The 13,665-nt window shown below is 37.3% G+C and overlaps 1 protein-coding gene across 2 annotated transcripts in view; it reads right to left on the reverse strand.

The window, feature by feature from the left end:
• The window catches only part of VPS26C (VPS26 endosomal protein sorting factor C), a 74,595-nt gene that overhangs the window by 17,451 nt on the left and 43,479 nt on the right, over window positions 1–13,665 (reverse strand). For both annotated transcript variants that reach the window (XM_072614970.1, XM_072614969.1), the window contains one exon: window positions 5,889–5,969. In XM_072614970.1, coding sequence (XP_072471071.1) covers window positions 5,889–5,969 — 81 coding nt within the window. The remainder of the gene's footprint in view (window positions 1–5,888; window positions 5,970–13,665) is intronic.

Below are 13,665 nucleotides of genomic sequence, written 5' to 3' on the forward strand. Positions count from 1 at the left end.
AAAAAAATGGATTTTCAAGGACAACACTATAACCAGAAGAAATGAAGAAATTTTTAAAATGAAATAAATGCTACATAGGGGAAAGAATTAGAAAAATAAATGACTTAGAAATCTTACCCTTGAAATGGACTACCAAAAAGCAGAATGGATGAAAGAGAATCAAGAGCACCATGAAACATCAAGAAATATTAAAACAAAATTAAAATACTGGGGAAAATGGAAGAAAATATAAGTTATCTGGTATCAAATACAAATGACCTGTAAACACAAGTCAAAAAGAGATAATTTAAGAATCAATGGACAGCCTAAAAATTTTATTTTTAAAGTTTTAAAAAGTCAAAACACTACATGTCAAGAAATCATCAATGAAATCTACCTAGAGCCAGAAGAAAAAGTGAAGAAAAAATCTATTAATTACCTCCCAAAAGAAACTTCAAAAGGAAAAGTCCCAAAATGCTTAGCTCCCACTTCAAAGAAAAAATACTAGGGACCCAGAGAGAATTAATTCATGTAACAATGAACAGTCAGGATCACACAACACTTAGAAGGCTTCTATTATTAATAAAGATCTTGGAATACACATTTACAAAAGGATAACAGAAAAATTTAGTCTGAGAAAGATTATAATCCTATAAGGGGAAAAAAGTGGACTTTTATTGGTATAGAACACTTTCAAGAATTTCTGGTAAATGGAGCAGAGCTAAATACGACCTCTGAAATACAAGAATACAGAAAAACCTAGAAAAGATAAAATTATTTGAGCAATTGGAAGGGGCTACATGATGTTGTAAAACTAACATTCTAATAGGAGGAGGAAAAAACATGCGTCCTTTTAGAACCATGATGACTTCAAAGGGTACTGAGAGAGTTAAATAAGAAAAATGGAGGTCCTGGTGGTTGACTGTTACTGTTGGGAGGGTTTAAAGAAAGAAAAAGTTGGGTAAAAAGAGGAATACATTAGTGTAGAAAAAAAGAGTGTAATTTGCTATTTTTTTGTAACTGGAGTGAATGAGTACGCATTAGATAAACATCTACAGAGGATGGGATAGAGGAAATAAATAGCCACTAGATAAACCTCATTCTTACCTAAAACAGGAAGAGGATCTCTCTCTCTCTCTCTCTCTCTCTCTCTCTCTCTCTCTTTTTCCCACACAATTTCATGTAGAAATACATCAAACTGAACAGGAAAACGAGATCATGTGGGAAGGATGAACTAGTAGAGAACAGTCACAAGCAAAACAACCTTGCTGATCCTGAAGGGGGAAGTAAAAAGGGGTCGGGGGATGAGGGAAGAGAAGAATTAAGCATGTGCCTTAGTCCTCTTGGATGATGGGAATGGGAATGTATATATCACATGATATACACATGTAAGGGATTGTTACTGTGCCATAAGAAATGATGAAAGACAACTTCAGAGAATCCCAGCTAACATGAACTGACACAGAGTGAAATGAGCAGAGCCAGGAAAAGAATTTATCTAAGGACAACACTGTAAAGACGTAAAAAGATTTAAAACTCTGACCAAGCTTTAACCAAGCATGTTTCTGAAGCACCTATGACAAGGCATGTCACCCACCTCCTGACAGAGGGGTGACATGGACACAAGGTGTAAAAAGTGGCCCTCAGTTCAGGACATTATAGCTACTGTATGGATGTTTTGCTTGATGGTGCCTATTTGTTACAAGGGGCTTTTCCTCCCCTTTCTTTCTCTTGGTTACTAAGGATATGGGTAGGGTAGGGAAAGGGATGTTATCAGTAGTGATTTTCCTCAAAAGAGGGACATTGTAACATTTTCAACTACCCAGAAGAGAGGAAGTTCAAAAGTAAACAGGATAGTTTTCAAAGTAACATGTGGAATTTATTGTTTCTTTTTTAAAGCAAAGTTTTGAAATGAAAATTCATGGTTTCATATGGAATTCACATTTTCTCTTTTGCTCTGTGTATGTAAATGCTTTTTTGTGTGTTAAAATTCACAGGGAAAAAATGAAAGTTAAAAAACACAGAAGTGAAGAAAATTCTGAATGAAAAACAATTTTGAAATTATGTGTAGAATTTATTATACATTTTTTAAAAAGTAAGCTGATATAAAATAGATTCATAGCTTCACACAAAACCTGTTCTGCTTTGTATAGAAATTCATTTTTTTTGTATTTTAGTTTAGATTAAAAAAAATTTTTTAATGAAAAAAATGACCATGTAAGAACAGGAGGAAGTAGATAAGGCCTCTGGGAAGTAACATGTAGATATAACATGCAGATTTTGTTTTTCTTCCTTTGTCATGGGGAAAGGGAGGTAGATGGGGCAGATTTCATAACTGAAAATTTAATTGAGTTTTTAAAGTATTACATATTTTCAAAATCTTGAGAAATGGAGATTCAAAGTTTCATTAAAAAATTCATTCTTGTGTTCTGATGTGTATATAGAAAGCCTCTTTCTTTGGTGTTAAAGTTCAGAATTTTAAATTAAGCTAAAAAAAACTCCAGTATTTAGAAAGCAAAATAAACAAGCAAAAAATATAATTAGGAGTCAATAAACATGGTGGACACTGAATAACATTTTTGGCAAAAGAAACTAACATGATCTCTTGATTGATGACCTCGTCTCTGTATTGCTAAATTTTCAGGACAGCCTCAGCCGTCCTTCACTTCATTCCCTCTCCTCTGACCCCTCAGAATCCTCTACCTTTTCCTTGCCAACCTCCTTATCTCTGAGGACATATTCTGTCTTCAACTTCCCACTTTGAAACTATGAACTGTGACCCTCCCTGACATTTCAACTGAGGGGTGAAGTAGAGTCGGAAAAATATCCTAACCCCTCTCTCACTTGTTCCATGCAGGTTAGGCCTGCGTTCTATTAGGCTTCATAATTTGAGTTAGAATATAGATCTTTGGTATGATTATTTACAGGAAATGGTTATTCAGGAAGCTCCACCTCTCGGCTGAAAACTTTTCAAGTTCTTCTAGAGCAGAGGTGTCAAACTCACGGTCCCCCAAACTCTTGAATGAGCCTGAATCAGATGAAAAGGTAATTGGGAAATGTCTAAAAAGAAATAAGGAAAAATAGAACATAGATGGTATTTTATGGTACTCTAAGTCTATATGCAACCCACAAGGATCTGTTTCTATTTGAATTTGACACTATTAGTTTAGAGGACCTTCTACTACTTAGGGGCAGTGAGGTGGCACAGTGGATAGAGCACTGGGCCTGGAGTCAGGAGACTCATCTTACTGAATTTAAATCTGGCCTCAGACACTTACTAGATTGTATGACTCTGGGTAAGTCACTTAACCCTGTCTGCCTTAGTCTTGTCATCTTTAAAATAAGCTGGAGAAGAAAATGGCAAAGCACTCCAGTATCTTTGCCAAGAAAACCCCAAATGGGGTTGCGAAGAGCTGGCCAAAACTGAAAAGGGCTTAACAACAACAAACCACGACTTAACTGATTTTAGGACTGCTATCACTCAATCCTGACTTCAGATGCTCAAAATACTTGATACAGACAGCATTAAAAGAGGAACAGATAAACTAAAACAGAAATATAACAAAGATAAAATAATTTTAACATTTCCCTAAGTAACTCAATCTGAGAGAATCCAGGAACGATGTAGTCCTAAGACTAAATGATCTGGTCCATGTGGTGGGTATTAGCAAATTTCTGCAATTCATAGTGATTCCCTCAATTAAAAAGAGGTGATTCCCTAGTAGCACTGGCACCAGGCTACAGTCAAGATGATGAAATTTCCAGCACAATCACCAATATTCATCACATGTCATAAAGAATTGTGTTCTCATAACATTCCTAGGATGGGGAGAAAAGAAATACAAAATTTTTGCCTTACAAGAGTACTCTGAGGGCCTGTCCCTTATATTCTCTGGAGGTTCACCAAGGGTGAAGATAGGGAAAAGAAGAGAGAGGCTGGTGCAAGAGGCTGGCCTAGAAAGGAATTAAGGAGTCAAAGGAGGTCACAGTGAGGATAAAGAACAGGATTTAGTAAGAGAAGGCAGAGGGAAAGGTGAAAAGCCTATAAATTAGGTTCTGACATGAGGGTTCTGGAAATGGCAAGAACAAGGGTTTGACCATCTTTGTGTGCAGCAGAAGTAGGACAGAGGTTACCAAGAGAGTACAGAAAAACAAGATGGCAGCTAGGACAGAGCCTTGTTTTACACCTATGATTGGGGTGCATGATATACTGATTATCTAGCAAAAGAAAGCAAATAGTTGCAGTGTCTACTGGATGACTCTTTTAGGTACTGCTTTTGGTTTATCTACCTGTTCCACTCACTCCTACTTGAGGTTTTTTTTTAACTTTCCATCATTAAAGTGGCTTTCATTAAACTAACAAGATGATTTCAGATGTTATTCTAGAATAACATAATGTCTCTATGAAAAAGTTGTTTTTCTTTGCAACTGTTTCATCATGCTTGATTTATAGTTTGCCACTTATATGTATTTAGATGTTATAGATTTTTCACATGACCTAAAAATGTCAAATTTTCAGTGGTTTTGCTTCTTGCCATGGTGTCCCAGGCTGCCTCACATGAGGTATGTGGATTCAAACTCAATAGTAACTCTCCTCAGGAATCTAACTCCTCAAACCAGAGTTGCACTGCACAAAATCTGGGCAAGAAGGAAAGTTTGGCAAGAACTATATTTGAAATTTGTGAATCTGGCTGGTAATTAGGAATTTGCTCCCATCCTGGCAAAACAGAAAACTGATTGTAGCTGATCGTTGGTTTTCATCCACTTTTTCCAGCCTACTCTTCTTTCCTTCAATACATTCTCTTTCTCCCTGCAGGCAGAACCTAGCCAATGCTTCAAGGCACATTTACATTTAAAAATGGAACCTGAGAGGATGGAAAAATCTTTAAGAAACTCCTCTCCAAAATAACTGCTGAGCGCCCCTCAAGGCTGTGTTATGTAAATGGCTGCTGGTTAAGAAGGCCCTAACATCTCTGGTGAGAGAGGTATTGTCCTAGTATTTCTTTTACTTCTTTTATAAAGTAAGAAAAATTAAGCTATACTAGAAAATGTTATAACTTTAGGATCCAAAAGACCTAGAAGACATAAATTAGCCATGAACTTAGACATGAATGAAACCTAGTATCATATAAACAAATTCTCCTGATTTCCTTTCTTATCAGTCCTAGTTTTGGGGAATGTTTGAGTTGAACCTGATGACACAGCAATCCATGCTAACACTCCATATAATATCAGGAATAGCCCCCAAATGTCCTATGCTAGTCTAGGTAAAAGATAAGTTCCTTGATGATAGGAAATCTTTTGTACTGTTTGTGTCTTGAATATCCAGCATGGTAACTTGTACAAGGAGGCACTTAAACGTGGTTGTGGAATTGACTGACTGATTGATTGATATGTTCATTCTAGAATAAATGCAAGAGCAGTGAGGGTCGTATCAGTCTCTGAGTCTCTCAGCATGGCATATACAAAGTAGATTATATATGCATACTTTATTACTAAAAACGTGACATGTAGCTCCTCTACCCCAGTAGCACATAAGTTCCCTGGGGACACTGTTTTATTCTTTTCTCTTTATATCTTTAGCATTCCTGTCACAAAGTCCTACTCTAATGTCTTCCTGTAGGGTAAAGGTAGAAGTATCCAAATATCCCCATGCCTTAAATACTTAAGTACTTGTGTCTTAAATACAGGGGATAAGCACTAGCCCTAAGAATTCATTACAACAGGGAACTCGTGAATGAGGAAATTCTAACAACGCAGGTCAGTATCTTTCTGGCCTTTTCTTTTTTCCCAACACCATGAAGCTTCTCATAAAGTAAATACTTAAAAAAGTGTTGAACTGAAAGAACGTTTCTATTTTCAAATATTAAAATGGAGAGGAGATACCCCCCCCCCCAACCATATCTTACAGCAGAATGAATGATGAATTCACATATCTTTGTCAAGTCCTTGGCCAAAAGAGAGCGTCTCAGGTCACACCGGAGGGTATACTGTAGGAAACAAAATTGGAAGGAAAATGTTGCTTCAGTGAAATTTATTTTCAACTTCGCTATACATGTTTAAGGCAATTTTCTTTTGAAATTTTATACAAATTTTTATAAACTTGATTTTTTAGTAGTTCTACAAATATGAACATTTAAACACATTTAATAGAATCCCAATACATAACTACAATGAGTTATTACCTATTTAGGTCATGTTCTTTCTACCTTCTTTGTCCATTTTATTTTAATGTATCAGATGTCAATTTAGAATTTTTTCTGCTAATTCAGCTTTCTTTAACTTCACATTATTTGATAAAAGTCTTCTATTTTTCTTCATATTCTTTGAATTTACTATTTTCAAAAGAATTATCACATCTCATTAAACTTTGTGGTACAGTGCTAAGAGTGTTGGATTTGGAATCAAAGGACCTAGGTTTAAATCTTAGTCTTGAGTTTCTTCATTCATAAAAAAATAAAGTCAACAAAAACTTATTAAATATTTACTACGTACCTGACACTGTTCAAAGAGCTGAATATATAAATATAAGCAAAAAAGAAAAGCATTCTCTGAGGAGGAGATAGAGAAATCTAGTCAGGAGAAATGCTGGAATAGTGAAGAAACATATACAGTTGACTTGGGACCTTCCTAAAAATGGAGGTTCCAGGAGGAACTCACAATTGGAAGATGGGACCTCAGGAGCAAAGGGATCCTGCAGGGTAAGAAGGCTGCACAAGTATGATGAAAAGCGCAGGGTATGGGACTTAGATGACTTCTAAGATTTTCTCTAGCTCTAAATCTATAATCATGATATATACCACATTTTGCTTAGACATTTTCCTACCATTAGATACCTTTGTTGCTTCCAGATTTTTTACTTTTACTTATAAGCAACTATAAAGACTTTGATAATGTTCAGCATTTTTTTTTTTTTATGATACCCTTAGGATGCATTCCCCAAAGAGGAACTCTGACTGGGTCAAAGGGCATGATTATTTTCTAAAAATATCTCACAAATCCGTAGAACAGCCCACTAATTCTGTCATTTTTGCCGTATGGCTGTGTGGTAGCATCTTAGCTTTGTTCCAATGTTCATCTCTTTGGAAATTAAAAATGTTTAACTTTGGGGAGAAGAGCAATTACTTGCAATTCAAGATAAATATTAAACATGACAACATGAAATTTATTCTAGTTAATAAATTATATAAAAGTCAAGTCAATAAGTATTTATTAAGTACCTATGTGCCAAATACTGTACTAAAGTGCTGTTAATAAAAAACTAAAACATATAATTTTAGAAGACTTAATTCTCAAGAAGAAATTATTCCCACATAGATAAAATATACTATTTTAATATAAATCTTCAGTCATCCCAATAGTCAACTTAATCCATTGGAAAGTAGATGTGATGGTTTTTAAAAAATTTTTATTTAGTATTTTATTTTTCCTCAGTTACATGTAAAAACAATTTTTAATATTCATTTTTAAAACTTCTGAGTTCCATATTCTCTTCCTTCTTCCCTCGCATCCACCCCTCACTGAGAACCCAAGCAATTTGATATAGGTTATATATGCATAGTTATGGCAAAACATTTCCATAATAGTCATGTTGTGAAAGGAAACAAACAATTTTAAAAAAGAACTGAAGAAAAATAAAGTTAAAAAAATGTATGCTTCGATCTGTATTCAGACACCATTAGTTCTTTGTCTGGAGATGGATAGTACTTTTCCTAAGTCCTTCAGAGTTGTCTTGGAACACTGCTGCATTTCTAAGAATACCTGAGTCATTCACAGCTGATCACCCTACAATATTGCTGTTACTTTGTACATACATCAGCTCATGCAAGTTTATCTGAGAGCATCCTGCTCATAACTTCCTACAGTACAACAGTATTGCATCATAATCACATACACAATTTGTTCAGTCATTCCCCAACTGATGAGCATCCCCAACAGAAAAGACCTGCTACAAATATTTTTGTACATATAGGTCATTTTCCTTTTTTTAAAAACCTCTTTTGGAATACAGACTTAGTAGTGTTATTGCTACATCAAAAGGTATGCCTGGTTTTATACCCCTTTGGGCATAGTTCCAAATTGCTCTTCAGAATGGCTGAACCAGTTCACAACTCTACCAACAATGCATTAATGCCTTGTTTTTCCCATATCCCCTCCAACATTTGTCATTAACCTTTTCTGTCCTATTAGCCAATCTAATAGGTAAGAGATAGCACCTCAGAATTGTTTTAATTTGCATTTTTGAAATCAATAGAAAGTTAGACTATTTTTTCATATGGCTATAGATCTAGCTTTGATAACTTCATCTGAAAATTGATCATATCTTTTGATCATTTATCAACTGGGGAATGGCTCTTAATTTTTATAAATTTGACTCAGTTCTCTATATGTTTAAGAAATGAGAACTTTATCAGAGAACTTCAAAATTTTTTTCACAGGAACTATTACTATTTTCCCCTCCATCCTACCTCCCCCCATTTATTCTTTTCTCTCACTTTTGACTGGTCCCTCAAGTGTTTTGCATTTGACTACTCCCACCCCCAATATGCACTTCTATCACCCCCCACGCACCCCTTCACTTATCCCCTTTCCCACCTACTTTCCTGTTGGGTAAGATAGATTTCTATACCCAACTGAGTATGTATGTTATTCCTTTTTTAAGCCAATTCTGATGAGACTAAGGTTCACTCACTCCCCATTTTCTCCCCCTCCTCCCCTAAACTGTAAAAGCTTTTTCTTGTCTCTTTTATGTGAGATAATTTACCCCATTCTACCTTGCCCTTTCTCTTTGTCCCAGTACATTTTTCGCTCACCTCTTAATTTTATTTTTTAGATATCATTCCTTCATAATTCAACTCACACCTGTGCCCTCTGTTTATATATACTTCTAACTACTCTAATAATGAGAAAGGTCTTATGAGTTATAAATATCATTTTCCCATGTAGGAACATAAATAGTTTAACTTTAATATGTCCCTTATGATTTTCCTTTTCTGCTTATCTTCTCATGTTTCTCTCAAGTCTTGTTTTTGAAAATCAAATTTTCTGAGGGCGGAGCCAAGATGGCGGAGTAGAAAGACGCACATACACATAGCTCCGAACCCACAACCCATAGAAGGGCTACAGGCAAGTACCTCACGGCGAATTCTGCACCCAGAGGCCACGGAATATTGGAGCGAGGGAGATTTCTGTTCCAGAGAGACCTGCAAACCTCTCGTGGGGGGTCCTTTGCACTGCGGACTGGGCGCTTGGGACTGGGAGCTGAGTGCAGCCCTGCCGCGGCCGCGGCACCAAGAGGAAAAGATCCGAGCGGGCTTCAGGGACGGGATCTCCAGCGGCCGCACAAGTCCCTCCACCCACAGGTGACGGGGTCGGTGAGAGAGTCTCTTTGGCGGGTCGAGAGGGGAGTGGGGTGCCCCCATATTTCAGGCCCCCCCGGGAGGTAGAAGCTGAGAGGCAGCTGCAGAATGGGGCTCCCCAGGCGGGCGGGAGCCCAGATCCATTGTGGAAGGTCTGTGCATAAACCCCCTGAGGGAACTGAGCCTGAGAGGCGGCCCTGCCGCAACCTGACCACCTGATCTTAATCTCACACTGAATAGCAGCCCTGCCCCCGCCAAAAACCCTAAGGCTAGAAGCAGCATTTGAATCTCAGTTCCCAAACGCTGGCTGGGAGGATCAGGAGGTGAGGTGGGTGTGAGGAGAATATTCAGAGGTCAAGTCACTGGCTGGGAAAATGCCCAGAAAAGGGAAAAGAAATAAGACTATAGAAGGCTACTTTCTTGGAGAACAGACATTTCCTCCCTTCCTTTCTGATGAGGAAGAACAATGCTTACCATCAGGCAAAGACACAGAAATCAAGGCTTCTGTGTCCCAGCCCACCCAATGGGCTCAGGCCATGGAAGAGCTCAAAAAGAATTTTGAAAATCAAGTTAGAGAGGTGGAGGAAAAACTGGGAAGAGAAATGAGAGAGATGAAAGAAAAGCATGAAAAGCAGATCAGCTCCCTGTTAAAGGAGACCCAAAAAAATGTTGAAGAAATTAACACCTTGAAAACTAGCCTAACTCAATTGGCAAAAGAGGTTCAAAAAGCCAATGAGGAGAAGAATGCTTTCAAAAGCAGAATTAGCCAAATGGAAAAGGAGATTCAAAAGCTCACTGAAGAAAATAGTTCTTTCAAAATTAAAATGGCACAGATGGAGGCTAATGACTCTTTTCAAAACCAAGAAATCACAGAACAAAGACAGAAGAATGGAAAAATGGAAGATAATGTGAAATATTTTATTGTAAAAATAACAGACCTGGAAAATAGATCCAGGAGAGACAATGTAAAAATTCTGGGACTACCTGAAAGCCATGATCAAAAGAAGACCCTAGACATCATCTTTCATGAAATTATCAAGGAAAACTGCCCTGAGATTCTAGAACCAGAGGGCAAAATAAATATTCAAGGAATCCACAGAACACCACATGAAAGAGATCCAAAAAGAGAAACTCCTAGGAACATTGTGGCCAAATTCCAGAGTTCCCAGGTCAAGGAGAAAATATTGCAAGCAGCTAGAAAGAAACAATTCAAGTATTGTGGAAATACAATCAGGATAACACAAGATCTAGCAGCCTCTACATTAAGGGATCAAAGGGCATGGAATAGGATATTCCAGAAGTCAAAGGAACTAGGACTAAAACCAAGAATCACCTACCCAGCAAAACTGAGTATAATACTTCAGGGGAAAAATTGGTCTTTCAATGAAATAGAGGATTTTCAAGTATTCTTGATGAAAAGACCAGAGCTGAAAAGAAAATTTGACTTTCAAACACAAGAATGAAGAGAACCATGAAAAGGTGAACAGCAAAGAGAAGTCATAAGGGACTTACTAAAGCTGAACTGTTTACATTCCTATATGGAAAGACAATATTTGTAACTCTTGAAACATTTCAGTATCTGGGTACTGGGTGGGAGTACACACACACATGCACGCACACACACACACATACATACATAGAGACAGAGTGCACAGAGTGAAATGAAGAGGATGGGATCATATCTTAAAAAAAAAAAATGAAATCAAGCAGTGAGAGAGAAATATTGGGAGGAGAAAGGGAGAAACTGAATGGAGCAAATTATCTCTCATAAAAGAGGCAAGCAAAAGACTCCTTAGTGGAGGGATAATGAGGGGAGGTGAGAGAAAAACATGAAGTCTACTCTCATCACATTCCCCTAAAGGAAAGAATAAAATGCACACTCATTTGGGTAGGAAAACCTATCTCACAATACAGGAAAGTGGGGGATAAGGGGACAAGCAGGGTGGGGGGGATGATAGAAGGGAGGGCATGGGGAGGAGAGGCAATTTGAGGTCGACACTCATGGGGAGGGATAGGATCAAAAGAGAATAGAAGTAATGGGGGACAGGATAGGATGGAGGGAAATATAGTTAGTCCTATACAACACAACTATTATGGAAGTCATTTGCGAAACTACACAGATTTGGCCTATATTGAATTGCTTGCCTTCCAAAGGGAAGGGGTGGAGAGGGAGGGAGGGAAAGAAGTTGGAACTCAAAGTGTTAGGATCAACTTCGAGTAATGTTCTTGCCACTAGGAAATAAGAAATACAGGTAAAGGGGTATAGAAAGCTATCTGGCCCTACAGGACAAAAGAGAAGAAGGAGACAAGGGCAGAGAGGGATGATAGAAGAGAGAGCAGATTGGTCATAGGGGTAATTAGAATGCTTGGTGTTGGGGGGGGGGGGAGGGGATAAAAGGGGAGAAAATTTGGAACCCAAAATTTTGTGAAAATGAATGTTAAAAGTTAAATAAATAAATTTAATTTAAAAAAAAACAAATAAAAAAAATAAAAAGAAAAAAACGAAAAAAAAAAGAGAAAATCAAATTTTCTATTCAGCTCCGGTATTTTCTCAAGAATCCTTGAAATTTCTCTATCTCAATGAATGTCCATTTTTCCCCTCGAAGGATTATACTAAGTTTTGCTGGGTAGATGATTCTTGGTTGTAATCCTAGACCTTTTGCCCATGAGAATACCATATTCCAAGCCCTCCTTCTGTTATCCTGACAGTAGCTCCATGATACTTGAGTTATTTGGTTTTGGCTGCTTATAATATTTTCTCCTTGACCTGGGAGTTCTGGAATTTGACTATAATATTCCTGGGAGTTTTCATTTTGGGATTTCTTTCAGGAGGTAAACAGTGGATTCTTTCAATTTTTAGTTTACTCTCAGTTTCTAGAATATCAGGGCAGTTTTCTTTGATAATTTCTTGAAAAATGATGTCAAGTTAACCCTTCTCAGCAATGCAAGAACCTAAAACAATGCCATCCACATTCAGAGAAAGAACTATGCAGTCTGAATGTACAGTGAAGCAGACTATTTTCTTTGGTTTTGTCTCTTCTTTCTCATGACTTCTCCCATTCATAATAATTTTTCTATACAATGTGACTAAGGTGAAAATATATTAATAGGAATGTATATGTAAAGCCTCTATCAGATTGCAGGCCATCTTGGGGAGGGAAGGAGAGAAAATTTAAAATTTATGGAAGTGAATGTTGAAAACTAAAAACAAATTAACTAAAAAGAAAAAATTGATGTGACATGAAAAGAAAGATGATGTCTAGGCTCTTTTTTTTTGATCCTGGCCTTCAGATAGTCCAATAATTTTTAAATGATCTCTCCTAGACAGATTTTCCAGGTCAGTTGTTTTTCCAATGAGATATTTCAGTCTTCTATTTTTTTCATTCTTTTGGTTTTCTTTTAGTGGTTCTTAATTTCTCATAACGTCATTAGTTTCCATTTGCTTCATTCTAATTTTGAAGGAATTACTTTTTTTTTAGTGAGCTTTCAGACCCCTTTTTCCATTTGGCTAATTCTGCTTTTTAAGGTAGTCTTCTTTTCATTGACTTTTTGTACCTTTTTTTACCATTTGGCCTAGTCTATTTTTTAAGGTATTGTTTTCTTCAGTATTCATTTGTGTCTCCTTTACCAAGGAGTTTTTCATGATTTTCTTGCATCACTCTCACTTCTCCTCCCAATTTTTCATCTACCTTTCTTACTTGATTTTCAAAATCCTTTTTGAGCTCTTCCATGGTCTGAGACCAATTCATATTTTTCTTGGAGGCTTTGGATATACAAATCTTGACTTTGTTATCTTCTGAGTGTGTGTTTTGAGCTTCCTTGTCACCATTGTAACTTTGGTCAGATTTTGGATTTTTTTTCTATTGCTTATTCATATTCCCAGGCTATTATTTGACTTTTTAACTCTTTGTTAAAAGTAGGGCTCTGCTTCCAGGGTGGAGGGCCCATTCTCCCTCGATTCAGAGGTTTTGTGCAGTTGTTTTCAGAGATATTTTCCAGGACCTGTAAGTTTTCAGTTCTTCCAAGTTCTTCCTTCAGTTCTTCTATGATCTAAGGGAAAGTGTTTATTCCTGGCCTGAGTTCTTGTCTCTGAGCGACCACAAGCACTTTTTCTGCCCTGGGACTGTGAGGAGGGTTCCTTCTTCACTGTGGCCACTAGCTCTGCTGTGCCACTCCTCCTTGCCCTGGGACTGCCACCTGGGACTGCAATCCAGATCAGACTATGGGCAAAGCAACAGAGTCCTGCCTTAGTGACCCCTGTAATCTTCTTCTGGTCAGTTCTTGAATCCCTTTACTGTCTGTGGACTGAGAGCTCCAGAAGCAGCTG

This window comes from Notamacropus eugenii, chromosome 5, assembly GCF_028372415.1.
Source record: "Notamacropus eugenii isolate mMacEug1 chromosome 5, mMacEug1.pri_v2, whole genome shotgun sequence".
Taxonomy (NCBI): domain Eukaryota; kingdom Metazoa; phylum Chordata; class Mammalia; order Diprotodontia; family Macropodidae; genus Notamacropus; species Notamacropus eugenii.